General features: G+C 50.6%; 1 protein-coding gene across 1 annotated transcript in view; it reads right to left on the bottom strand.

Annotated features, from left to right (window-relative positions):
- The window catches only part of CFAP77 (cilia and flagella associated protein 77), a 131,753-nt gene that overhangs the window by 8,434 nt on the left and 97,307 nt on the right, over positions 1 to 26,012 (bottom strand). The window contains exons 4-5 of the mRNA XM_059925916.1: positions 19,554 to 19,659; positions 15,268 to 15,369 (exon numbers count right to left, since the gene is read on the bottom strand). Of these exons, the coding sequence (XP_059781899.1) occupies positions 15,268 to 15,369; positions 19,554 to 19,659 (208 nt within the window). The remainder of the gene's footprint in view (positions 1 to 15,267; positions 15,370 to 19,553; positions 19,660 to 26,012) is intronic.

Genomic DNA, 26,012 nt, shown 5'->3' with positions numbered 1-26,012 from the left:
GGGAGGAAAGAACGTGCCCGGAAGTCATGCCTGGCATTGCCTCTGGGAGGGAGGGGGTGAGAACGGGGAAGCAGAGGGTGCTTTGGTTTTATCTGTAAGGGAGTATTGCCTTTTTGTCTTTTTAAGATGAAAACACAAGAGGTGATTTTCAAACTGCGTTTTGGAGAAGTGACACAGGGCCAGAGGTCTCTCCCTCCACACACCTGCAATTTAGAAACAGTTCCTCCGTTTTACGAGAGCTGTTTGTTGGAGATTTGTGTTTGATTCCATCTGAATCCAGAGTTTTGCTGCCAAAAGGAGTGTCACCACCAGTGGTGTGTGACTTTGGCTTGTGTCCCCCAGCGGGAGGAACCCACCCACCAGTCAGGTTCACAAACTGAGCAGCTTTCCCACGATCCTCCCGACACAACCTCCTAAAAGGGGCGGCCGGGCCAGCTGCTATCCAGGCCCCTCTCATGAGCCTCACAGTGGTCCCCCAACTGGACACCAAGCCCTCCAGGGCCAAGTCTGGGGGCCGAGAAGGCAAAAAGGTAGGATCTGAGGAAAAAATAGCCAGATTAGAAAAAAAAAAAAAAAAAAATCTCCCAAAGAGCTAAAAAAAAAAAAAAAAATGACAGCTATAGAGATTTTAGTTTAGTTTTTTTTAAGTGACAACCGCTCAGGTGACTGGGAGAGATTTTGCTTTAAAAGATTGAGGGGCTGTCTCCTCTAATGAGAGGTACTTGAAAATTATGGATCAGTCCCAGGTCAGTAATTTCTGCCAAGCTCGGGCAGCTGGAGGTCAGAGGCCCCGTAGAACACAAATCCATGCAGGATGTCGGCGGGCACGGTGGGTCCTAGGCTCTGATGTAGCAGGTCTGTAGTGTAAGTAATTAACGAGGGTGGCAGTCTCTCCTGAGACATCTGGTCCCCTAAATTGTTATTCTGCTACCGGCTCTAATTTCTCTGTGGTCCAAAAATAGATGGAGCAAGGACACAGGGCCTGACCCGCCCTGCTGACACATGCTGTGTTTTCAAAGAACATCCAAAGCCGGGCTTAGAAAAACAAACATCCTGCCGGCCCACAAGGTCTAACGTGGGACCTCAGGGGACCGTGTCAGGTGAAGGGGGAGAGCGACGGCCCCCAGGTGAGGGCTGGGGGTACCACCCTCACTTGACAAGAGAGGAAACTGATTCTCAGGATGGTTAGGACACTGGCTCAAGGAGACCCAGCTACCAAGCGGCAAAGCCAGACCTGGGAACCAGGTTTCTCCTCCACTGACTGTGGAGTTCTTGAGGCTTACTGCGGCAGAAGAAAAGAGAATCATGCATGTCTTTGAACATAAGAATCGTTCTGCTATTTCCAGAAGCCAAACAATATCTCTAGATCATTCCCAAGGATTAGCTAAGGCTAGTCAGCAGCAGTTGAGATCAAAATTGAACAATGAATCTGCTTGCCAGGTGCTGGTAGATAAATAATAGGGTAATACCAAGGCGGGGTGTCTGAATTTTCCAAAAAACTCCAGGTTGGTGCCCACCTCTGCTTCTTCAGTGTCTAAGTTTAATAGGCTGCAGGTTAAGCGAGAGTCATAATAGCTCATTGGGGAGGCTGGGGACACACGAGACCCTCCCTCACCATCTGAGGCTATTTCTCGGTGCCCAATTATCACCCTGTTCAAGGCTCCAAAGACAGAATCTGGGCGATGAGTACTTGTCTGACTCAGGTGGGCTATGTTTTTTTCAAGTTTTTTTTTTTAAACAGCTCTGCTGAGATGAAATTCACCCTTTTAAAGTGTATAACTCTTTGCTGTACATCCGAAACTAACAGAACATTGTAAATCAAGTATACTCCAATATAAAATTAAAATTAAGTTAAAATTTAAAAAAAAGAAAAAGAAAAAATTTTTCTTCCAAAAAGAAAAGTGCATAAATCAATGATTTTTAGTATATCCATAGGGTTGTGTAACCACCCGCATAATCTAAGTTTAGAATATTTTCATAATCCCCCAAAGAAACCTTGTACCCTTTGGAATCACTCCCCATTTCCCTCCTCCTGGCCCCTGGCAACAATTATTCTACTTTTTATCTCTATGGATTTGCCTATTCTGGACATTTCCTAATGATGAAATCATACAGTGCATGGTCTTTGGTGACTGGCTTCTTTCACTCAACATAACACATCCTCAAGGTCCATCCATGCTGTAGCATGTTTCACTACTTAATTCCTTTTTATTGCTGAGTGATACTCTATTGTACGATCTACCGCATTTTGTTTATCCATTCATCAGTTGATGGACATTTGGGTTATTTCCCCTTTTTGGCTCTTATGAATAATGATGCTAGGGACATTCATGTACAGGTTTTTGCATGGATGTGTGTTTTCATTTCTCTTGAGTATACACCTAAGAGCAGAATTGCTGGGTCACATGGAAACTCTGAGTTTAGCCTTTTGGGGAACTGTCACAGTGTTTTCCAAAGTGGCCGCACAATTTTTTAATTCTCACCAGCAATGTATTAGTGTTCTGATTTCTGTGTCCTTGCAAACACTTGTTATTGTCTTTTTTTATTACAGCCATCCTAGTTCTTGGGTACGAAGCAGTGTCTCACTAAGGTTTTGGTTTGCATCCCCCTAATGACTGATGACTTTGGGCATCTTCCATGTGTGTATTGGTGATTTGTGTATATCTTCTTTGGAGAAATATCTATTCATGTCCTTTGACCATTTAAAAATTTGGGTTATCTTTTCATTACTGAGTTGTAAGAGTAATATTTATATTCATAGATGCAAGTCCCTTATAGGATATTTGATTTGCAAATATTTTCTCCTCTTCTGGGGGTTGTCTTTTCACTTTCTTGATAGCATCACTTGAAGCACCGAAGGTTTTCATTCTGATGAAGTCCAATGTATCTATTTTCCTTTGGTGGGCTATATTTTATTTCCTTTTATATAAAAATCATCTTGATGTAGCATAAAAAGGCAAGGACTTTTAGGATCCTTAGCAGTTGATTTAAATGGCCCCTCTAAGGCAGAGATGGCAAGGAGGCTGCACTTCCCATGATGGCGGCTGACGCCCATGTTCTGTCATAAAATATTCTCAGGCTGAATCTAGGCCCATGAAAAAGTGTGCGGTGATTGATTAGCAAGATCTGCCATGGGCGTGGAAGGGAGAGGGTGCCATGTATTTGCTCTAAGAGGATCAAAACCGAGTCTCCCACGGTAACAAGGAGGAACAAAGACTCAGAACCCCTGGGAGAAGACATCCATGCGTTCACCTGCCCTTAACTGTCTCTCTCCCTCTTCAGGCAGCCTCGGGGCACCCTCACCTGGGAAGACCAGTGGGTAGGTTAGAGTGAGGGGAGAACACAGGGAATGAAAGAGGGGAGATGGGGCAGCCAGCGTGGACTCCCTGGAGTCTTGTTATTTATAGAGCGGCCCCCATTTGGCGTGGGTGCAGGAGCCAAGTGAAGACTAACACATGCTCCCATAGTCATCCCACAGGGGACAATAATACGTGCCACTTAAAAAAAATCGGTTCTGCTTTTTTAAAAACATTAAATCCTCATTTAGGATGCAGAGCAGAGAGAAAAACCTTGCCGGTGATGGCTTTCAACGGGGCCTGTAAGAAAAGAGTGAGTTCCCCGTGATGAAGTCTTGAGTGTAGCCCTAAAACTGTCCTCAGGACCGCGTCTACCGCAGCCCATCCTTTTGCCCAGCACGTCCGTCCCTGGCTGGGCTGTCGCCCCCAGGTTCTGGGAGTCCACCAGCCTCAAGGTGCCTCCACCAAAGCTCCATCTGGGAGGCCCCGAAGCCATCGAACCATCCGTCCTCCCGGCTTTGCATCCTGCCTTCTCTTTGAAACACCTCAGCCCGAGAAGGATGTCAAGCCAGTAGCTGGTGTGCGGGACCCAAATGCAACTTGGGGAGAGAAAGACCCCTTCCTGCTTCCCCGTCTCCACTTCGGAGCCCCGTCCAACACACACACACACACACACACGCGCGCGCGCGCGCGTGCCCACACACACACGCACACGCACCCCAGGATGCAAATGATAACCGCACAGCCATCACTTGTGAAGCTTGACAGAAAATAATGAGAAACACTAAATCTTTTATAAGGTCAACACTCGCCTTAGCCGAGCAGCTGTCAAACAAGAAAAGAATTTAGCGCCGGAGCCACGAAACTTCCATCGGCTCATTAAGCCCAACAGGGCCCGGGCCTGGCGTGGCGGAGGAGACGCGGGGCCTTCCGTTTTGTGTCAGTAATTTGCAGTGGAGAAGGAAGAAGAAACAGCCAGCGCCAAAGGGGCCTGGGGGGCGGCTGGGGAATCGTTAGTGCGCCAGGAGCGGCCTCAGCTCCTAATTGGAAGCATTGGGCATTATCAACGGAGGATTTGCCTCAGTTCCCTGACAGCTCGTGGGCCCAAAATGATCGCCCACTTGTCAGTGTAAAAGACCATTAAAAACAAACCATTTTGATTTAATTGGAGGCGGTGCACCACGGGGCCAGGTGAGGACGATAGGCAGGCCCGCTCACCCAGCCTGCCGCCCCTTCTCCCTCGGTGATGGGCCCGGGGGGTGGGCTGGGGGGAGTGTGTGTTTTTCCAGACTTTTCGGCTTTCAAAAACCGTCTGAGGAAGGAGTGAATGGGAGACAGGAAGAGGCTTCACAGCGGCAGCGAGGGCTGTTTTCAGTGGGGTTGTCAGCAAGCACCGTGACAAGCGGAGCTGCCAGGGATGGGGGGGGAGGTCTCGCCTTTCCTTTTCAGAGCCCAGAAGATGGGCACCGGCTGGCACTATTCTTCCGGGAGGTGGCCCAGAGGCTTTCGGCTGGAGGGGCTCAGCCTGCGAGGGGGGCAGTGGGCGATTCCAGCGGGATGCTTCGCCCGCTCACCCCGCTTAGAAATATCAGGATATGGACGGTCACGATGGGCTCTAAGCCTCTATGGACAGCAGGACTTCTTTTACTTTAATGGACTTCTTTTATTTTAAACTCAAGGAAGCGCTAAGGAGGGGGTTAGGGAAGGAGATGTGTTGATGGAGAACCTTTGTGAATGGGGTGGGCCCCAGAGGCTTGGGTGCCCGCCCTGTGGAGGCCGCAGTAATGATGATGCCTGCTTGAGAATTCCACATCGTCTCAGAAAGAGGAGGCCGCTGGCTGTAAATATGAACCCAAACTCCCGAGCCGGGCGGGGCCTCCGAGCGCACGGAACATCTATCTGCCTGTAGCTTTTGAGTCAGAGGGTAGACTCCCCGACGCCGCGGACTATATGTTCTCCGCGTTGACACGCAGTATCGTGCTAGCTGTGGGTACTTGATAAATATTCATTGGCGCCTGCCAGATCTCAGAGAGGGCTATATATTTGTATATTAGTCTCACCCCCGTCCCACAAGCGGCGATCTCATTCGCTGCCTACCGCTTCCCCGTCAAGACAATGCCTGCGGGAGCACGCGGTGCTGGAGAGTATCTTGGGCAGAGCAAGGGGGAGACGCACCAGCCGATCTCTTCATAAACTTCGACTGTTCATTGTGATGAAGGATCAAGCTGGGAGGAGACACCAGATCCCTGGCGAGCATCAAATTCCAGAGCTTCAGATTTTGCTGCTGCATTTAGACAATGGGGATTCCTTAATTACTTTCTCTGGAAATTTACCTGACAATGCTTTCCCAGGTAGCACAAGGTGGTTGTCCAGGCGCACGGTTCCTCGGCTGACAGAGTCTTTGATTTTGTGCTCGGTTGCAAATTAAGTCCTTTGCTGAGCCGTCCGTGCAGTGCCCGTCAGTGCCTCATCGCTGATTCATTTTGGCTGTTGAACAACTCCTGTGTTGCTTCCAGGGAAGCCGGGAACGTACTCGGCTGTGCCGTGCCCATGGCCCATCGGGGTGGGGTACACTGTGGTGGGGCTTGGTGTTGTCTTTCCCCTTTTCTCTTATTAGAATAATGAGCAGGAAGATTTTTTTTTTCCCAGTATCTCTTAAGAAGGAGGAGACTCTTTCTGTGGTTGACGAGGCTAAGCCTGTCAAGTCACAGATAGGAATATTAGAGTTAGGTGTCCTCAACTAGACAGCAAAGATGCTGATGCCATATTCCAGACACTGTTCCAGGGAAATGCCAACAGACAGGGGACCTTACTCGACTGTTAGGGGGCGCCCTGTGGACATTCAACAAATCCCGGGTGGATGGATGGATGGATGGTTTAGGAACCTGGGGTAAGGCAACAGAGCCCTTAGAAACGCCTCTGAGATTCAAGCATCCTTAAGGATCCTCTCCATCTCCTTTGCTCAGCTAAACCTCTAAGTATCAATAGAAGAGGGGTTTTATTTTCTGCACTATTTGTACCCACAATTTCGTTCAAAAATATGCAGAAAGGCAGTACAAGTTGACAAATCTTCTGTGACTGTGGACAAAGGTAGAGAATGCATACTGGGTGGCAGAGGTCACAGCATCTGGGCAATCCACTGTCCCTGCAACACAGGGTCCCACCTATCGACATCCAGGACGCTGCCCCAAGGAACCATCCAGAACCTGGACATCGATGACAAAACAGTGTCTGACCTCATGTATTTGCAGGGCTGTCACTTAGAAGGGGAAGCATGTGGTTCCATGGGGCTCCAGAGGGAGAAACACAACTCTGAGGCGGCAGGTAGAAGGAGATAGAGGAGGCAGACTTGGACTGAACTTGAGAAAGAACTGCTGTGAACTGAATCGTGTCCCTCTAAAATGCATATGTGAAGCCCTACCCCCCAAGTGTGGTGATATTTGGAGGTGGGGCCTTTGAGAGTAGTTAGGCTTGGATGAGGTCATGAGGGTGGGACCCCCATGATGGGATTAGCGCCGTTTTAGGAAGAGACACCAGAGAGCTTGCTTTCCCTCTCTCCGCCGGGTGAGGTCACAGCAAGAAGGTGGCCATCTGTAAGCCAGGAAGAGAGCCTCATCAGATCCTGACCACGCTGGCACCTTGATTTCCAACTTCCAGCCTCCAGAAATAAATATGCGTTGTTTAAGCCACCCAGCCTATGGCATTCTGTGAGAGTAGTCTGAGCAGATTGAGACAGACGTTCATAATCCTTAGGGCTGTTTAACAGACGACAGCTTGCCTCCAATAGGACGTTTCTTTCTGAAGCCCCAACCTGCCTTATGGCAAATGTATGAAAGGGCGCAGCCTGCCTTGGGGAATGTGTGCTTTAAACATATCTGTGTAAGAGGAATTGACATTGACCCAGGGAGCTGAGGAGCTGCTTGTTGAAAACACAGGCTTGGTGGCTACCCCAGACCCACTGGATCGGGGTCCTGGGTGGGGCCCTGGAATCTGCATTTTAAACCTCTCCTCAGAGGACCCCGGGCACAGCCAAGTCTGAGAACCATTCATCTAGAGAAGCAGATGGCAAAGCCCCGTCCAACCCAGAGATGTTACTGCTCCGTGACCTTCCCCTGGCCAGGCCCGTGCCGAGTGCTTTACATGCACGGTTCACTTGATGCTATCATGATCCCCACTTTACAGATGCAGATGCAGAGGCAGGATGGGACCTGGAGCATCTGTGTGGTTTCCGAGCCCACAGGCTAGGCCCTCCTGCTGGGCTCCGTCTCTGCCTCAGGCCTTCTGATACAGCAAGCCTGACTCCCGCCCCCCCCACCTCCATCAATGGCCTCTTTCCTCTTTAGCTTTGGGGCCAAGCTGCCGTTTAAAAGATGCTACGGGGTTTTGTCAAGGTCTAAAGGCTATCAGGGCAGTGAGAAGTTTCATTTATTGTGAGGGCTTAAGTCAGCCAGAGCAGGGCTGGCCACGACCCTCTGGACACCTATAAACACCCGAGTTCCTGACCGCCCTTCACTTTCCTTCCCAGGTCCTGCATTTAGCCCCCACTGGCCCCTGACCTCAGTTGCAGGTCCTTGGTATTTATCGACTCTTCCAGGGCCTGAGGCCTGGAGGCAGCCAGCCAGAGGGCTCAGACACCACCCGCCACTTGTTAACTGTGACCCTTGGGGCACGTGACTTGAAGCCCCCAAGCTTTGGTTTCTGTGAGCATGGACACCAAATGAGACCATCCATCGAGGCACCCAGCCCGGCCTCTAAGAGGCGCTTGGGATGTGTGAGCTGTCGGGTGTGGTTTTTGTGCTGTCATCTGGGGGCGCCGTCTTCTTGGACGCCCTTCCCTCTGCACCTCCAACCAGTGGACTTTGGTCCAACTACCCACATTGTTTGCACTGCTAAGGCATCATTTCCCAGGCTCTCTTCGAGGAGAGGAAGGGAAGGAGCCAAGAAAACATCCCCGTCATCTTCCTTCCTCCCCGACGTGTCATGTTCTCTGATGCCCATGAACTTTGCATCTCTGAGGGAAACCAGGGAGGCTGTGTGTTGCACGCGGCTTGTAGATATGAGGATACCGGCCTCTGGATTCATCTCGCCTGCACTTTTGACAAACCTCAGTTTGAATGAACCTTGACTTTATCCAAGTAGATCATCGAATGTTGTTTATCTGCGGGACCCTCCTGCTGGCCACGTGCCAGGCGGCTTGGACCCCCATCACTCCCGCAGCCTTGGTGCCTGGTGACAGAGGTTGACAAGTGGGGACATGTGGAAACGAGGGAGACATGGAGGAAGTCATTCCAGAGGTGGCAGACGTTAACCCGAACTCCTTCTTAAGCCCGGGAGATTCTCTTTAGATCATGGGGGATTTATTCTCTTGGGGATAAGCTGGAAGAAGCAATTGGGGACCTGGAAAGTCCTATCAACTCCCAAAACTCAACATGAGATTCTAGCTATCTCCAGAGATTAGAAATAGATGCCTGATGTCAAAACAAGCCGTCTTAGTCTATTTTCTGGTTGATTTTCAACACGAAATTGGAAATATTTTCACACCCAGTTGGGGGGTGAAGTGCTTTCTGGATTAAACTGAAAATTCCCAGGGGTGCCCGACAGATTAAGGGGACAGCCAGGCTGGGGGTCCCCAGGTTGCAGGGCTGTTTCGTTACAAGTGCCAGCTCCCACATCCCGCACGATGCCTGCCACCTCCCTCCATGACCCAGGTTCCCTCAGACTTCAAGATTTCTCCAGCTGCACCAGAAACTTTGCCGCTATCTCCTCTCCCCCCGACCCCCGGCCCCGGCCCCTTTTCCTCTTGTCCCCAACCCCCAGAGCTTCAGCTCACCGGGATTTGAGCAGCAATGTCACCTCGTGAGCAGGTGCCTAAAAATTCTGTCTCTCCGAGGTGCCGGATTATGTAAAACCAATTAAGCCCCTGCTTTTATTCCTTCGGTGAGTCAGCCCTTCTGCATACTGATCTGATTTATAACGGGAGGGGGGAATCTGTATTTAGGGAAGAAATTTCAAGAGCATCAGAGCCTCTGAATCATTCTTCCTATTGCCCCGTTCTGCGTGTGACATATTTCATCCGTGCTCTCAGTGCCCTACGCGGCAACCTGGGATGATTCTTATTCTGCGGCAACAGACCGACAGGATTCTTAAAATACATCACTGGTGCAGGGACCTCAGGGAGGGGCAGTCCATCTGGAATCTGCCCTTCCTGGGTCTGGAAGGAGTGACTTTGGGGCTTGAGACACCCGTGCAGAGAACGGTCCATTTTTATTTGAACCGTGCGGGCCCTTTGGAGAGGTGGCGGCAGCAGGGTGACGGGCTGAGAGCCCGCCCTGGGGCTTTAACAGAGAGCTAACTTTCCAGCCAGCTATGATTTGTAAGAGAGCTTAAAGGTGGGCAAGAAAATCCTTTTCTTAGATTCAGCAGCTTTCACTAATCAGCTGCATCTCTGGGCATCACTGCTTGGCTGACTGCTGATTTTTTTCCCCCTACCGTCTCCTGTTCTATTAGTGAGTCAGGGGCCCAGGAGACCCGAGGCAGGGTTAGTCTTCCACAAAGAGAGAAGTCTGATCCCAGCGTTCAGAGCACAAGAGCTTGTAAATCAAACTGTTAGCTTAATAGCTTGGGCCATTATTCTAAAGCAGTGGGGCTGAACCCAAAAGCCAAATGAAAATATAGTCAATTTGTTCATACTTTAGTGACTGAATGACTATGTAATGTCGGTGGGTATCGGGGCTGTAGAGGAAGGATGAGGGCTTGCGGGGAGAGGCGGAGTGTTCGGGTTGAAGCGGAGACCCCGAGATGCTTGGGCAAACTCCCCTCTAAAATGGATCTTGGATCTCCAATTATAACACGGACCTGGCCACAGAGATCCAGACTCCGCAAGTCAGCCGCTTTCACGACTGGGACTGAGCGCCAGCCTCTGACCTTCATGCCTGATGGAAACTGAACAGGAGAAAGCAGGCTTGGCCGGCAGCACGGGGAGTGCTCGGTGAGCCGTAGGGAGGAGCAGGGCTGAAAGGGGCTTGAGCACAGGGACAGGGACCCCGGGGAAGGATGTAGAGCCCCCATCCTTGAAAAACATTGAAAAAATAAATAAACCTTACTGGTTTCGTAAAAGTTACAGGTACTCATTATAAAAATGGAAACAATGCAGAAAAGAGCATCAGAGAAAGTAAAACAGCCTCCAGCTCACCCCAGAGATCCCAGCTGCTGCTACTCGGGGCCCCTCCTTCCGGACGTCTGTCCTGGAGCATAGACCCCCTCGTGGTGTGTGGGTGCCTCCATCCAGACGGGGTCACACAGCACAGGTTCTTCCCCCCAGTAATATGTGGGGAAATTATTATTAAAGTGGGAAAAGATGATTAAAGTGTCAGTAAGTACAGACTGAAGTCAATATTCTCAGTGGCTGTATAATATTTCATGATGTCGTATATTATCTCTGCAATATCTGTGTAATATCTCCCAACACGTACCTAAGCCATTACTTGCCTGCGACGTCCAGCCTTTCACCACTGTCAGTGCTGCTATAAATATTTGGGGGCACCCGCCCCTCTGTCTTTGGGCCGTTATCACTGGTAGTCTTTTTGTAAAGGGGGATAAACCGTCTGTTTTTCTTGATTTCAGACCAGGAGACCATAGACTATATGGTTCCGATTGGGTCACTTTTGAGAGCAGAGGGGGTGCTGTTACTTAGTCTGCCTCCCAACCAGACCCAAGGAGGGCTGTCCTGGGTGAGCTGGGATGCCTGGTTCCCCCCCCCAACCCCGCCCGGGGACACAAAAGGCAGAACAGGGTGGGCCAACCCGAGTCAGCATTGTGCTGATGGGGTTATCGTTGTGGGAGGTCATCCCCACCCCAAACTCGGGGCTGCCAGCTCAGGTGGACATCTCCCCAGCATTTCGGGCGTGAGAACTGGACGCCTAGGGCTGGCGCTTCTCCAGACTTCCCCGTCTAGTGGTCCACCTGCTCAGTTATCTGTCCGCCCGTCTGTCTGTCCACCTCACTCCTTGCTTGTCGCCAGCAGCCCTACAGTAAGTAGTATATGATCAGTGCTGAGAACAGGGTCTCACACAAAGGTGCTCAGAGATAAGATTTGTGAATGAATGAATGAGTGAGTGAATGAATGAATGAGTGATCACCAGGACCACCCTCATGGCAGCTGCCATTTATTGGTGGCTTGATAAGGGTCCGGTGCTCTGCTAAACACTGTGCACGTGTTCTCATCAAACAGTCCTGCCAGGGGAGCCTCACTGGTCCACTTGACCGAAGAGGAAACGGGGCCTTGGACAGGTCAAGCCACGTGACAGGTCAGGAATGGCCAGGCCACCACGTGGCCCAGGTCTGGCTGACCCTGGAGTCACGTGCACACAGACATACAGCGCCGCCCCCTCCTCCCTCCCGGCTGGCCCCCAGCATGCCTTGCGGAGGGGGGGCACAGAGAAAGCCCGGCCACCAGGCACAGAGGGTGCGGCCCCAAGCCCAGGGGTCCCCCCACTCAGGAACGAGGCAATGAGTTCATGTCCTGTCCCCAAAATGAGAACCTGTCCCAGTTCACTCTGGGTAGGGGGTCTGCGGCCTCCACGAGACCCCGTGCCTCACGCCACGTGGCTCCTTGGTCATGGAACCTTGGGTTGGAAGAGACCCTCAAGAACGAGTGCTCCCCCCTCATTTTCAGGTGGGGAAACTGAGCCCCAGGGAGGTCCAGCCGCTGGCCCAGGCCTGGGGGCTGGCTGGCGGCCTGTTATGAACATCCTGGCAGAAAGGCCACTCGCCAGCTGTCGGCTAACCCTCCCTCTGGGCACTGGCCCTCGCGTGGCAATTGCTGGTCGCACAGACTGGGAGATAGCGCCGGACCCCGTGTGGCCGGACGGGGAACCCCACCGAGGGGTGTTTCTGCTCCTTTCCTTGGTCCCTCTGGGCCCAGATCCGGAGGTGCCCCGTGCGGTGCCGGGTGGGGACGGATGGAAAGCCAGCTCGCTGAGCGCTCACCCAGCCCGGGAGCACCCGCGCCCTGCCTGCTGCTTTTCCGTGTGAAAGGTGTTTAATTATTTCTGACAGAGTTCAGGGTAGACATCTGTTCGCGAGCTGGGAGAGTCCATTTAGGTTATCCATCACCGTGACAGATTCCACTTTTTTGGAAGCGCTTTTTCCTTTCATAATGGGGCCGGGTGGGGAAGGGGGGCCGGGCGGATCGGCACAGACACGAGACACAAAGACCCTCCCGGGGCCTCAACAGCAGTAATCCCCCTGCGGGAGGAGCAGCTCTGGCCACGCCCCTTCCGAGTCCAGACCCCTTCGGTGGCTGCTGCAGCTTGTGGGCACTGGGACCTTTAGGTTGGGAAGGGGGTTTCATCGGGTCTGTGAAAGGCTTTTAAATTCGTCTGTCGTCCTGGGCTGCACTGGTGATTCATTCGTTCATGCGCTCCTTCATTCATCCTTCCCACAGACATTTACTGGCCACCTGCTGGGTGCCAGGCCCTGGGCTGGGCTCCGGGGACACAGTGGAGACACAACAGACATGTCCTTGTGGGCTCCCACTTTACGGGGGAAGATGGACATTGAACAACGAATGGTCCGGTTAAGTAATGAATTGCAATGTGGCAACGTGCCTCAAAGGGGTAAAGGAGCCCTTTGCTGGGGCCCAGGAGGTGAGGGATGGTGTCCTCAGGAGGACAGAGAAGAGGCCCCGGATCAGGCCGGCACTCCCTTCTCACAGGGCAAGTTCCTTCCCCTCTCTGAGCCTCAGTCTCCGAGTCACTAGAATGAGAATATTATATCTAGGAGATAATGCATGTCCAGCACTTGGCACACAGTAAGAGCTCAATAAATACTGTTCCTGGGTGGTATTTCCCAACGGGGAGGGCACCGAGGGTCGCGGCGGTGGCGGCAGCGCCCTGGGGCTCTAAGCGCCTCTGCTGGGCTGTACTGCTTGGCACCCAGGGACCAGCCCTGCTCTGAGATTCCTGCAGCTGAACTTCCAGAAGCCCGTGAACGTCCCCAGGAAAGATGAAAAATCACCCGATAAATCCCGGGGCTTGCATTTTTATTCTGTTTCTCGTTATTTCTATGACACAATGGATAGTGCCTTTGAGCTCGGGCCCTGCAGTCAGAGGAACCTGGGTTCCAGGCCAAGCCACTTGCTGGGCGAGGAAAATGAAAACCACCTCCGCCTGTCCTCAGTACAACTCGGGTAAGGATGCGTGTGTGAAATAACGACTTAGCACAAACAGAGGGGTGGCATCACAGGTGGGCCACCGTGTTCCTAACGGTAATTTGTAACAACAGTCTAAAGACTGGAAGAGACCTGAGCTCAGCTGAGTCAAATCCCCTCTTTTAGAAATAGAAACTCATTTATATCTGGATTTCCAGTCCTACTCCGGGCCAGGCTACGGGGTTACCTGCGGGTGAGACAAGGGCTCCTGACACAGCAGAATCCGTGTTACCTGGGGTGGGGGTGGTGGAGGTGGGAGGGGGGCCTTTCCTTGAGTCCGATGGGCTGGGGGGAGACCACCTGAGCCCTCCTGGGTCCATTGGGTTGGGAGCTAATTGTAGATTCTAAATAGGAGACAAGGGGGCTGAGAGGGGCTGGGGGTCAGTGCTGCAGAGCGGACTGCTGGCAGGGCATCTCGTGCCCGGGGAGCCATGGGTCCCATCCCTTCCTGGGCAGGGTCCCCAGGATGCCTGCGTCCCCCATGGACGTCAAACATCAGGAAAATCAGAGAGAAAAGAGCAGAAGAGGAAAGGCAACAGAAGGACGGGCCAGGAAGGAGGCTGTAGGCGAAACTCCCGAGTGTGAGAGGCAGAGAAAGGGGAGGAGGGATGTGGATAAAAAGGCAGGAAATTGGGGGAGGCGGAGGAACCAAAGGTGAGGGGCGCTGCCCAGGCCGGGGCGGAGGAGTGATAACGGGGCGGCAGCTCGGTGGCTCCCGGCTCTTCCCGCTCGGTGCCCAGTTCTGCCCACGTGCGCAGGGACGGCGCGGGCTGATGAGCGGCGGGGCGGTTGGCCACTGACACAGGCTGATGGAGGCCACTTGGGCAGGACATGAGAGCAACATCAAGGGGGGCTAGCGGGCTTCTCTGGCAGCCTGTTTGATTGCATTAGGTTCAGGAAGGCATGGGCCCCTTCACTGTCTAAACTGCAATTTAACTCTACACAGTGGCCGGGCCTGGGCTGGCTGGGAATGCGGCTTCGTGCGGCTGTCTTCCCGGGACCAGGCGTGGCCCTGGTGGTCCCTAGAAAGGCTCCCTGTGCCCGAGCTGGGCCCCCACCATCCCGTGGCACTGTCCCCAAGTCTCCCGGTTCCCCTCCTCTGACAATGGCCCCAGCTCTTCCTCCTTCTTCTTTTGCTAAAAGCTGCTGAAGAAGAAGCCCCGTCACCGTGTGACAGGCCTACGTGGCCGAATGGACACTGGGTCAGTCCTGAGGCCAGAGCACGGTGGGTGCGAGATCTTTCTGGGTGCATGACAGCCCACAGGACACATCTGCTCCATCTCCCCAGGGATGCCCCCCTACGGGAGGTTTAGTGCTGATGGCATCGGGCTGTCTTGCACCCCCAGGTCCCCGGTGTAGGATGTGATGCAATGACCCCATCAGTAGAGGGGGTTTTGGTCCAGACAGCGTCCGCCCCAGTGGACAGACACCCAGACTCCGAGGTCAGATGGCCCAGCTTCGGCCCGAGGCTGCCCTCACCAGTGTTCTCCACGTTTCCTGTCTGTGAAATGGGGGTGATTGCAGCAGCTCCCCACTTCCGTGTGCGGGAAGAGTCAATGAAGTGGAGCTCAGTGCCTGGCACTTAGGAAGGGCTCCAAAATGTTAGTTGTTGCTGTTGCTATTATTATTATTGTTGTTGTTATGCCAGTCGATGGGTAGAAGCCCACAGAACTCTACGGTCTAGAGGACAGGTAAAGACCAGTCAAGGTGAGGGGCATCCCCCGCTGGGTGCAGGAAGGGGCAGGTGGAGGCGAGACTGACCTTCTGGAAGTGAGGCATGTGCCAGAGGGCGTCCAGCTTCACAGGCGGCTTGTACTTCCTCAGCTGACTGCTCCGGGTCTCATACAGTTTCCCGAGGATCACCTGCAGGCCAGAGAAATGACAAGGCAAGATGGTCACCAGCTCCCTGGAGAAGCCCGAGCCACCACGAAGAGTTGGGATTCCTGGTGTGGCAGACCCATGCGTCACTTTCCTCCTGGCTCTGGCCCTTCTCCCTGTCTGATTTCAGTGCACCTGCACCCCTGGCCCTGCCTGTGACCACAGTGGACTTGGGGGTGGGACCATGGGACGCTGAGAGCGTGTTATTTTGGTTTCAGGTTCGGCCCTAGAACTCTCTGGGTCCTGACATGCAGCCATCTTGAGGGCAGGGGTGTGTCCCAGACACCCTTGTAATTTTCTCAGTGGCTAACACAGCCCTGGTGGTTACCATGGATGCCACAGTGTCTGAATGGAGAATGAATGATTCGATGGCTTGTTGCCATTCTGTGGAGCAGGTCCTCAGCACGGTCTGCTCATGGAAGGGGACGGAGGACTCCTTACCGGGGGAGGAATCTGGGGGCTTGGGTCAGGGCCTTCGAGGTCTCTGTGGGTGGGATTTCAGAGGCACAGAGGCGGTCCCGCGCCTCCTTAACTGCACGCCCCGTGCCCACGAACAGAGGTCGGCAAGCCCCTAATTAGGGTCCTGTAGCTCATGGGGTCTGCTGTGGACTGAATTGCGTTCCCCTCCAAATTCATATGTTGAAGCCCTAACCCCCAGTTGTGACCGTATTTGGAGATGGGCCTTTAAGGAGGTGATTAAGGTTCAGGGAGATCATCAGGTGGGGCTGTGATCCAATAGGACAGGTGTCCTTCTAAGAAGAGGAGAGACACCAGGCTTGTCCACACAGGAAAAGCCATGTGAAGACATGGTGAGGAGGCGGCCATCTTCAGGCCAAGGAGAGAAGCCTCCAGAGAAAGCAACTCTGCTGGCACCTTGATCTTGGACTTCCAGCCTCCAAGATTTCTGTTGTTTAAGCCACCCGGTCCATTGTATTTCGTTATGGTCACCGCAGCAGACTAACACAGGGTCCCAGGCCTCCAACCTTACCACCACAGGGGAAGGGGCCCTGGAGTATGCATTTTCAATGTGTGCCCTGGGGAATTCCATACACAGTCAGACCTTAGCCCACGGCTGTGATCCTTGTCAAGATTCAACCCCCTCTAGGGGAGTTAACAGGTAAACAGGGGCTTCTTGTTTATAACTACAGCCTCAGTGTAACGAGTTGGAGCCTCACACCCAGAGCGGATGAGCTGGACGATCCACTGGTACCCAAGTGACCCAGAGAGGACGGATGGGCCACTGCAGAAGGCGGTGTGAGAGAGGACGCAGGGCAGACAGTGCAACCGACAAATAAAAGCTGACCTGAGCTTAACTGAAGATGCCACCACCCCGTCGAACCCCTTTTATTGATTTATGTTGTTAATCAATTATATTAATTTTATTGAATGCGTCTGTGGATAACTTACAAGCCGTTTGGATCAGCTCTCCTCTCCGTTTTCTAGAACAGCTTTGAAACTTCATCTTCGAACCAAAGCCAAGAGGCTGTCCAGCCAGGGGTTAATGAGCTGGCCTTCAGAATTGGAGGGATGAAGGCAAGTCTTGTCACCTTTCCAAACCTCAGTTTCCTCTGCAGGCAATGGGGGTACCGATGCCTAACAAACAGGTGCTTGTAGGATTTGTGGAGTTAGCTTTGAGCAGAGTGTCTGGTCCAAGATGATTGCTCACTAAATGGAAGCTGTTCCCAAAAATTTCATTTGGGGTCATCATCTTCCAAAATCCAGGACATCCTGAGATGCTGAAGAGACAGGCTTCTCCTAGGATGGGGGCAATTTGACCTTGTAAATCAAAGGTCTTATCAACCCTAATAAATTCTTTATCAGACCCTCAGCCATTGGTGGGTCTGGGTGTTCGTAGCCGTTTGATAGTCACAGAGAATCTTGGAACAGGAAGAGAACTCGGGGGATGGTTTGCACAAGTATTTTCTGAGTGCCCACTATGTGCTGGGCCCAGCTCTGCAGGCCCCCATTTAATCTGAACCCCTTTTTGGCCCAGCGAGGTCACTGAGACCCCAGCAAAGCAGTGACTCACTCAAATTCACACACCCCCAGGCTGGCACCAGTCCCCAGCCAGTGGCTGCTTAAGGGGTGCTCTGCTGAAAACTGAGGGGCACTGGCTGTGAGATTGGTCTCTAGACTCAGAAGACGTGTCTTCGGAGGCTCGGGATTCCGAGGACCTGGGACACTCTGAGCTGTCGTGAAATAGCTGCTAATTAAAAACAGGACTCTGGATTGGAGCTATAAAGCAGCAGCTTGTAACGGCAACGCTCCCTCGGAAACTGGTCATTACCATAGTGAGCTGACTCCTTCTGGAGCCATTAACAAATAAGCTAGTCATGGGCTGCTTTAAAGTATTATTACAACGCTCTGCTCTTAAATGAGTGGTTGTCTCGGACTCCACCCACCTCTGACAACAGCCAGGAGGGGCCTTGGCTCGTGGCTGGGCCTGGTGAGCCCTGGGCCCCTCCACCCAGCAGCCTTTCCTGGCTGGTCCCAAGGGTGCCGGGATCCCTGATAAGACTTTTCCACTCCCCAGTTTGTCACTAGAACATCACAGGCACTGTTGCTGAATCCTAAGCTTTCCCGTAATCAGCAAGAGTGGGACCTCACCATCAGGAAAAGCCTGGACTTTGTGGGGGGGGACACCTGGGTCCTGACTTGGCTGGGACCTTTGGCCAGTCACTTAACCTCTCTGAGTTCCTCCATCTGAAAATGAAACAAACTGAATGCTCTGATGAGACTCGGACCTCATGGGGTGTCCGGGAGGACAAAAGGCATGAACACAGGGGGCGTGCTGGATCCAGTTCTCTGCACGGAGTCTGGAGGAGGGACAGCATTGGTGAGATCGTTGCAAAAACCAAAGACACTAAAGCTGTGCTTCTAATGAAATCTATACAGCACTCTGTGAGCATAAAGCAATTCTGATATTACCGTGATTGATCCGGATCTACTGGAGAAGAGACCAACCTGAGTGCTCCGAAAGTCCGAACCTCAGACTATTTTTTTTTTAAACACTTTTTTACTTTTTAAACTTTTTAAAATAAATTTATTTATTTATTTTTGGCTGCGTTGGGTCTTCGTTGCTGCACACGGGCTTTCACCAGTTGCGGTGAGCAGGGGCTACTCTTCGCTGCGGTGCGCGGGCTTCTCATTGCGGTGGCTTCTCTTGTTGTGGAGCACGGGCTCTAGGCGCGTGGGCTCAGTAGTTGTGGCACGCGGGCTCAGTTGTTGTGGCTCGTAGGCTCTAGAGCACAGGCTCAGTAGTTGTGGCGCATGGGCTTAGTTGCTCCGCGGCATGTGGGATCTTCCTGAACCAGGGCTCAAACCCATGTCCCCTGCATTGGCAGGCGGATTCTTAACCCTGCGCCACCAGGGAAGCCCTCTCAGACTATTTTAAAGGGAGTACCACGTTTAGTATCTTCACATACAAGTGACAATGCAAATTCACAGCTAAAGATATTTTTCCAGGTAAAAATCTCACCTAGACGCACACAGTTAACAATTGCTGGTGCTTGGGTGTCATTCTGTCCTCAGCTCAAATTTCCCAGTGTGGGCACCACCACTCTGGGCCTCGATTTCCATGCCTGGGAACTAGGGTGACACCCAGCTCACAGGCTTGCATCCAGCGCAAATAAGATGATGTGTGTGATGTACGTGGAGCGGTTAGCATGGGGCTTAGTCACCCACTTGAAACAAAATGTATCCTAACGTTTCATAAAACGCGTTCTTTATGGAACCCTCCCAGAAGTGGGTTTTCTCTTTGGACTTTGCCTTCCTAATCTTTTCTTTACAGATAGACCGGGGCACATTTCTGTCCAGGCCAGGTCAGATTCGTGGACAATCTGGTTTCCAGATGTGTGGGGTCACGCGGAGTTTGGTGGGACCGTCCCCAGACGGGAATCGGGAGATGGGGTCCCGATCCTGCCCCAGAGGCACACAGGGCCAGTTTACTGGTGATGCCGGCAGGGCTTAAGTCGGGGTTGAACCTGACCATCACCGAGACCCTTTCAGCAAAGCAACAAGCAACTTGTTTCCCCAGCCCTGCCCACACCCCAGCAATAAACATGCGCAGGCGGCATCCTTTTGAGCTTTGGCTTTGCCTCCCCCAGCCCCTCCCTTCTCTTCCCTCCCACCCCATCAGTCATCCACTCTGGAGTGAGCACTGCATTTACCTTATGCTTTTTCTCCAGTTTAATGGCTTTCTGGTTGGCCTTTTGTTCCTGCACCCATAGCTGCTGGTACCGATGCTGCAGCAGATCAAAGAAGGGGGTGGAAGGCCTGTGGGGAAGAAGTCAGATGGGCTTGAGGTCGGGGAAGGCCCCCCTCCCTAGAGGCTGCCCACCTGACCATCAGGGCTACAGGGCAAAGTGTTCTCCCCAAGGCTGTGAGAGTCTCTCTCTGGCCCTTCTGCAGCCGTGGAAGAAACGGTGCCTCGTGTGAGTTGTTCAACAAACATTTACTGTCCACCAACCAAGTGCTGGGCCTGGCATGGTGACAGACTCTCTCCTTGACCAGATTTTAGGCAGGCTTCTCAGAGCCCTCTTTTTGATTAGGCCTCGTTCTTGGGACCTATCTTTGGCCGGATGAAGTCAGCCTTAGTAAAGAACCCTGCTAAGTCATTCCCCCCCGCCCTTGATATCTGATCACCTTGGCCTGCCTTTACCAAGAGCCCTATTAAGTCAGTTTAGTAAGAATCTCCCTACCCTTGAAGTCTCCTCGTAGTAATTTTCCATCCACTCTGCTCCTTGGCTATAAATCCCCACTTGTGTTGTATTCAGAATTGAGCGAGGTCACTTTCCCCTTTGCAATAGTACTGAATAAAATCCGTCTTTACTGCCTTTAGCCTCCGCTCTAGTTCTCTTTGACAAGGGTCTCCAGCCAAGGAGAACTTACCCTGTGTAGAGCATTTTGCATGCCCCACTCCTCACAGCACTGTAAAGTGGGTACTTTTATCATATGCATCCTAAGGTCCCAGAGCAGTGGGGCAGCACTGTGTGTGAGACCCTCTCAAGGGAACCTAATAGGTGATGAGGAAAAGTTCTTTATAGAAGAACCAAAGCTAATAAAATGCAGGAGGAAGGACAGAATTGGGGGAAGAGAATCATTACTTTGCAACGCCTAATGAAATAATGGATTTAGGTAATAATCAATGATTAGGTGGAAGGCTGATGGGGAACTTTACAATGGATGGGTCAGGCTACAGCAGCTGAACCAAAGGATCAATTTGTTTTTATTGTTGTGATAAATATGCATAACATAAAATTTACCCAAGTGATCAATCTTACCATCACTGAAAGTGACAGATGTGGGGCTGGGAGTGATTAATAGGAGGTATGTAGCACCATCCACCAAATACTTTGGGGGAAACAAACCCCAAAGTGAGCCCAAAGGTAATCAGACTTCTAGACCATCACTGTCAAATGGAAATATTATGTGGGCTGCCATGTAACTAAAATTCTTCTAGTAACCATGTTAAAAAGAGTAAAAAGAAACAGGTGGAATTAATTTTACTAATGTATTTTATTAACCCAATATATCCAAAATATTATCATGTCAACATGTGATTAAAGATAGGAATGGGGTATTTAAAAGGTTGTTTGAAAATTTGAATTTAAATTAGTTTAAATAAAATGGAAAATTCAGTTCCTTAGTGCCACCAGCCACATGCCAAGTGCTCAATAGCCATGAGGACTAGTGTGCCATTTTGGACACACAGCTCTCAGCCCAACTACCATGATTTACAGGAAATACAGGGGGAAAAGGAGCATGGTAAACACCACCATGAGGATGCTGTTTGCCACGTCTGGAGTGTGGGACATTCTACAGGACAAATGACTCAGTCGCTTCAACAAAGGACATTGAAGAAAGGGGAGGATGAGGAAGTGATATTGATCAAAAGTGGCTTAAGAAATACATCACCAAAGGCAACATGTGGACCTTGTTCAGATCCTGGTTCAAACAAACCAACATGGGAAAGGTATTTTTTGAGGGAAAAGTGAACACTAGCTGAGTTTCAGAAGCCATGAGGAAATAGTGCTAATTGTGTTGAGTGTGATAATGATATTGTGGTTGCTTTACGTCTTAACGTTAGAAACACCTACTGAAGGGTTTGGGGGTAAAATTCTGTGTAGTTTAGAATTTGCTTTAAAAAAAACCTCCAGCAAAAAAATAGAGCACAGTAAAATAAAATAACAAAGTTAAAAAATGAAACAAGAGTGACAGAATGAATTGAGAGTGGTTGAAGCTGTGTGATGAGGGTTGATCATGGCTGTGTATTATCCTATTTGCTACACTTTTGTGCATGTTTGAAATTTTTCATAATAGGAAGTAAAAAGACAAAGAGGAAAAATCCAGGGAATAAAGCTCATTGTTTTCCCTGCTCACTTCTTTCTCATCTTCCGTGTGATCACAAATGGTCTTTATCACCTCTTCCATCACTCAGCTCAGGTCCAAGCTGACTGCCTCCTCATATTTCTGGACCAGAGGGTCTCACATTTTACGATGCATAAAAATCACCGGGGCCCCCTCCCCAGAGGTTCTGATCCAGGAAGCCTGGGGGTGAGGCCCAAGAAAGAATATTTTTAGCAAATATAGGAAGTAGTTCTGATACAGGTTGAGTGGGTTGAATGGTGCCCTCCCAAATGTTTCCATCTTAACTTCCGGAACCTGTGAATATGACTTTATTTGGAAAAGGGGCTTTTGCAGATGTAGTCAAGTTAAGGATCTCGAGATGGGATTAACAGTATGTAAATCGCTTTGGGGGGTAGGCCTTCAATCTAATGACAAGTGTCCTCATAAAATATACACAGAATCGGAGATACAGGGAAGAGGAGAGGGTGAGGCGAAGACAGAGGCAGAGAAAAGCCAGAGAACGCCTGGGGCCCCCGCAAGTTGGAAGAGTCCAGGCAAGATTCTCCACTAGAGCCTCTGGAGGGAGCACCGCCCTGCCAGCACCTCAGTTTCAGACTTCTGGTCCCCAGAACGGCCAGATGCAAGAAAAATACATTTCTGTTGTTTGAAGCCGCCAGGTTTGTGGTCATTTGTTACGGCGGCCCCAGGAAATGAACACATGGCGGTTCCTCAGCCCACACTTTGGGAAACACCAAGAGAAACTGCGGTGCAGACGCGTGCTGTCCAGACAAGTTCCTGAAACCAGACATCACCGGGTCTTTTACAGCAGAAGGAGCCTTCCAGCAGCGTTTTGCAGACCGTCACGTGAGCGTGGGTCACGGGGGGATCTTGTTCGAGGCATGTTCTGGTTCAAAGGGTCTGGAGCGTCTGGAGAGGCTGTGCCCAGGACCCACCCTTCGGGGCTTAAGGCCTCATCAATCATCCAGGCCTGGGGCTGTTACCCCCCGGAAGTCCCACAGAGTCGCAGACCACCATCTCTGAACAGGAGTGTACAGACACTGTGTCTGCAGAGAGGGCCCACAGCTTTCATCACATTTTCAAAGGTGCAAATGCCCCCAGAAAAGTTCAGAGCCTCTGTTCTTCCCCTGTGACCTTATTTCACAGATGAGGGAACGAGGAAATGGAGGGACTGAGCAGTGAGGCTACTCCCAAAGCTCATACAGTAAGGACCCGAGACCGCAAACCCGGGGCTTCTGGCTTTGTGTTTTATACAGTCTGCACGGCGGTCTTTAAAGTCTTTGAAATTGTTGTCAACACTTAAAAACTGGAAATTTTACACTAAAGAAACCCAGCTTTCCAGATTGTCTTGAAGATGTATACATTCTGGCCAAGTGGGTCTGCATTCCTACATGGCAACAATTGGCTTGAGCTGATGAGTATCAAGTGTCATTTAGCCCAAGTCCTCTCCCTTCCCTATTGTCCTCCACTGCCTGCTGGGCCGGTCCAAAGGTTGGATTTTGTGGCTCCAGAGCCAGCCACAAAGAGCTGGACTGGACCCTAAACATCCTCCTTCCAGCCCCCTCCCATTCTCCCGCCCTGTCTGCGCGCCCAGGACAGTTCACTTCCCTTCCATAGGGACCTCTTTGGGACTAGACTGACCCAGGACTCCGTTTGAGTGGAGCTTCAGTGGCTTTGAAATGTCACTTGAGCTCAGAGGTCTCTTTACAGGGCAGCCTGTAGTGCATCTACAAACAGTGGCTCTTTGTTTTCCTGTTCCTTTACCCCTGTGGTGACTTTTATTACTTAATTATTACACGCCCCATGCTTCTGAGCAGCCTAATTTATAGCCATGCTTTCTAATGACACGAGATGCGTAATCTTGCAAGATCTACCCCAAGAGGCCATTCACAACAGAAAAGCTATTTTCCCAGCAGCCCCCACTGCCCACATCACCACGAACCCACCCTCGCAGCCCTCCTGCAGCCTCGCTGACCATCTTTGTGTCCTGCTCCAGCCAGCGGTTCTTATTACTGGGAAGAGGCGGGCGGGGTCGGGGTGGGGGGGTGGCACTCAGAGCAGGAGAAGAGCTGACAAACCTTGGAAGTTACAACAGCCTAACCCTGCCTGGCTGACGGAGGTCCAGCACGTTTTGCCCATTTCTGCTCAGGCTCATTAAATCAGATAAAAAGGTGGAGAGGCTTGTCTGACGTGGGGAAAACCCAGGACGTAAATTGTATCACATCATCCCTTGCTTAAAATGCCCTTGACAGCCTCCCATTTCTTAGACTTAACCTAGATGCCGAGCTACGGCCGGCAAAGCCCTTCCCTCCCCCAAACTCCTCCCTGACACTCAGCACCTCCTTTGCCTTCAGGTCTCAGCTGTTTGGTCACCTCCTCAGAGGGCTTTTCCCTGACCAGTCCATCCTCAAATGGCCCTTGCCAGGTGCCCTCATAAGCAGAAGCTCTCTTGTTCATTTGTCATGGGTTTATAACTGGTCTTGGTCATTGAATACCAATGCCAGCAGGCATGGTTTCTGTGTGATGTAAACTGGCATGGTGCTGCGCTCAGTAATTATGCTTTGTTGAAACAGAGAGGAAGAGAGGGAGGGAAGGAGCCAGAGAAAGAAAGATTAGGCAAAATTTTAGGAAATATACTTTTCATAATTCAGGGTATTATAAATCAGGCTATATATGAGTTGTAAGAAATTTAAGAGAGTAAATTGATGGAAATTGTAATCCAGTGGAGAGGAAGGATAGCCTTTTCAACAAATGGTGCTGGAACAATTGGACATCATGGACAAAACCAAAAACAAACAACAACCTCTTGACCCAAGTCTCGTACTTTATACAAGAATTAACTCAAAATGGAGCATAGATTTAAATGTAAAACTGTGAAACTTTTAGAAGAAAACATAGGAGAAAATCTCTGGGACCTAGGGCTAGGCTAGGTGATGAGTTCCTAGACTTGACACCAAAAGCATGATCCAGGAGAGAAAAAAAAAAAAGATAAATTGAACCTCCTGGAAATTAAGGACTCTTGCTCTGTGAAAGAGTCTCTTGAGAAGATGAAAAGATAAACCATGACTAGGAGGAAATATTTGCAAACCATGTATCTGGCAAAGAACTCCTATCTAGACTATGTAAAGAACCCTCAAAGCTCAACAGTAAAAGAAATAAACACAAACAAACAAACAATTGTATTAGAAAAGGGGCAAAACATGAAGAGACATTTCATCAAAGAAGGTATATGGATGGCAAATAAGTACATGAAAAAATAGTCAACATCCCTCGCCATTGGAGAAATGAAAATTAAGAGCATAGTGTCATGTCACTACACACCTCTTACTTAGCACAGCTAAAATAAGAAATACCTAGCGACAATGCCAGAGTAAGGATGCAGAGAAACTAAACCTCTTATACATTGCTGGTGGGAGTGTAAAATGGTGTAGCTGCTCTGGAAAATGGTTTGTCAGTTTCCTAGAAAACCAAACATACACCTACCACATGGGCCCAGCAATTGCACTCGTGGGCATTTATTTATTCCAGAGACATGGGAACTTATGTCTACACAGACACCTATACACCAATGTTCGTAGCTGGAATATTTGTAATATTTCCAAAGTGGGAACAGCCAAAATGTCTTTCAATGGGTGAGTAGTTAAACTATGGTCCATCCGTACTATGGAATACTATTCAATAGTAAAAAGGAATGGGCTATTGATACAGCAAAGACTTGGATGATGTCAAGGCCATTATGCTGAGTGAAAAAGACCAGTTTCACAAGGTCACATACTGTATGATTCCATGTATATACCATTCTTGGAATGTTCCAGGGAATAGGGAGAGGGATCACTATGTGAGTGTATGGGGTGGGGGGGTCTTTGAGGTGATAGAACAGTTCTGTATCATGATTGTTACACAAATATACACGTGATAAAATGCGTGGGCACTAAATACACAAAGGAGTGCATGTAAAACTGGTGAAATCTGGGGAATTTCCTGGCGGTCCAGTGGTTAGGACTCAGCACTTTCACTGCCCAGGGCACGGGTTCAGTCCCTGGTCAGGGAACTAAGATCCCTCAAGCCACGTGGCGCTACCAAAAACAAAACAAAACATAACAAAAAACAACTGGTGAAATCTGAATGCAGTCTGTGTATTGTACCAACGTCAATCTTTCAGTTTTGATACTGCACTATAGTTATGTAAGATTTTATCATTGGGGATAATGGGTGAAGAGTAAACAGGATCTCTCTGTACTATTTTTACAACTTCCTGTGAA

This window comes from Balaenoptera ricei, chromosome 6, assembly GCF_028023285.1.
Source record: "Balaenoptera ricei isolate mBalRic1 chromosome 6, mBalRic1.hap2, whole genome shotgun sequence".
Lineage (NCBI taxonomy): Eukaryota > Metazoa > Chordata > Mammalia > Artiodactyla > Balaenopteridae > Balaenoptera > Balaenoptera ricei.
This window is presented reverse-complemented; position numbering and strand designations above follow the sequence as displayed.